Consider the following 593-nt stretch of genomic DNA (forward strand, 5'->3'; position numbering starts at 1 on the left):
GTGCTGCTGCGGATGCTGCGCCTGCGGCAGGTGCTGCTGCATTGACGGCATATGCTGCTGCGCTTGCTGCTGCTGCCGGTGATGCAACTGCTGCTGGAGTTGCTGATGCTGCTGCTGATGCTGCTGTTGATGCTGTTGCTGCTGCTGTTGCTGCTGCTGCTGCGGCTGTTGCTGCTGTTGTAGCTGCTGCTGCTGCCACGTCCGCTGCTGCGGTTTTGTAGCCGCTGCCCAGTGGGTTTGCGCAGCATGCTGGGAGAGCTGCTGCTGCTGCTGCTGCTGCTGCTGCTGCCGGTGCAACTGCTGCTGCTTCTGCTGCTGCTGCAGCACCTGCTGCTGCTGCTGCAGCTGCCGCTGCCACTCCGGCGGCAGCACCAGCTCCTGCCCCTCCTCTAACTCCCCCAGCAGCAGCGCCTTGCAGCGGCGGATGTGCTGAGCAGCAGCAGGGCTCTTCTGCAGCCTGAAACTCAACCTGCTGCTCCTGCTGCTGCTGCTGCTGCTGCTGCTGCTGCTGCTGGGCTTGCGTGGCAATCCCGGGGGCTCCCCAGGCTCACCGGCTTCTGGTGTGCTGTTGCTGCTGCTGCTGAACCTGCCTT

The 593-nt window shown here is 64.4% G+C and overlaps 1 protein-coding gene across 1 annotated transcript in view; it reads right to left on the reverse strand.

Moving 5' to 3' along the window:
• The window catches only part of EMH_0005950 (uncharacterized protein), a gene marked incomplete at both ends in the record, with an annotated part of 11,994 nt that overhangs the window by 2,841 nt on the left and 8,560 nt on the right, over window positions 1-593 (reverse strand). The window contains 2 exons of the mRNA XM_013497365.1: window positions 1-429; window positions 552-591. Of these exons, the coding sequence (XP_013352819.1) occupies window positions 1-429; window positions 552-591 (469 nt within the window). The remainder of the gene's footprint in view (window positions 430-551; window positions 592-593) is intronic.

This window comes from Eimeria mitis, genomic scaffold (genome assembly GCF_000499745.2).
Source record: "Eimeria mitis Houghton genomic scaffold, Emh_scaff263, whole genome shotgun sequence".
Lineage (NCBI taxonomy): Eukaryota > Apicomplexa > Conoidasida > Eucoccidiorida > Eimeriidae > Eimeria > Eimeria mitis.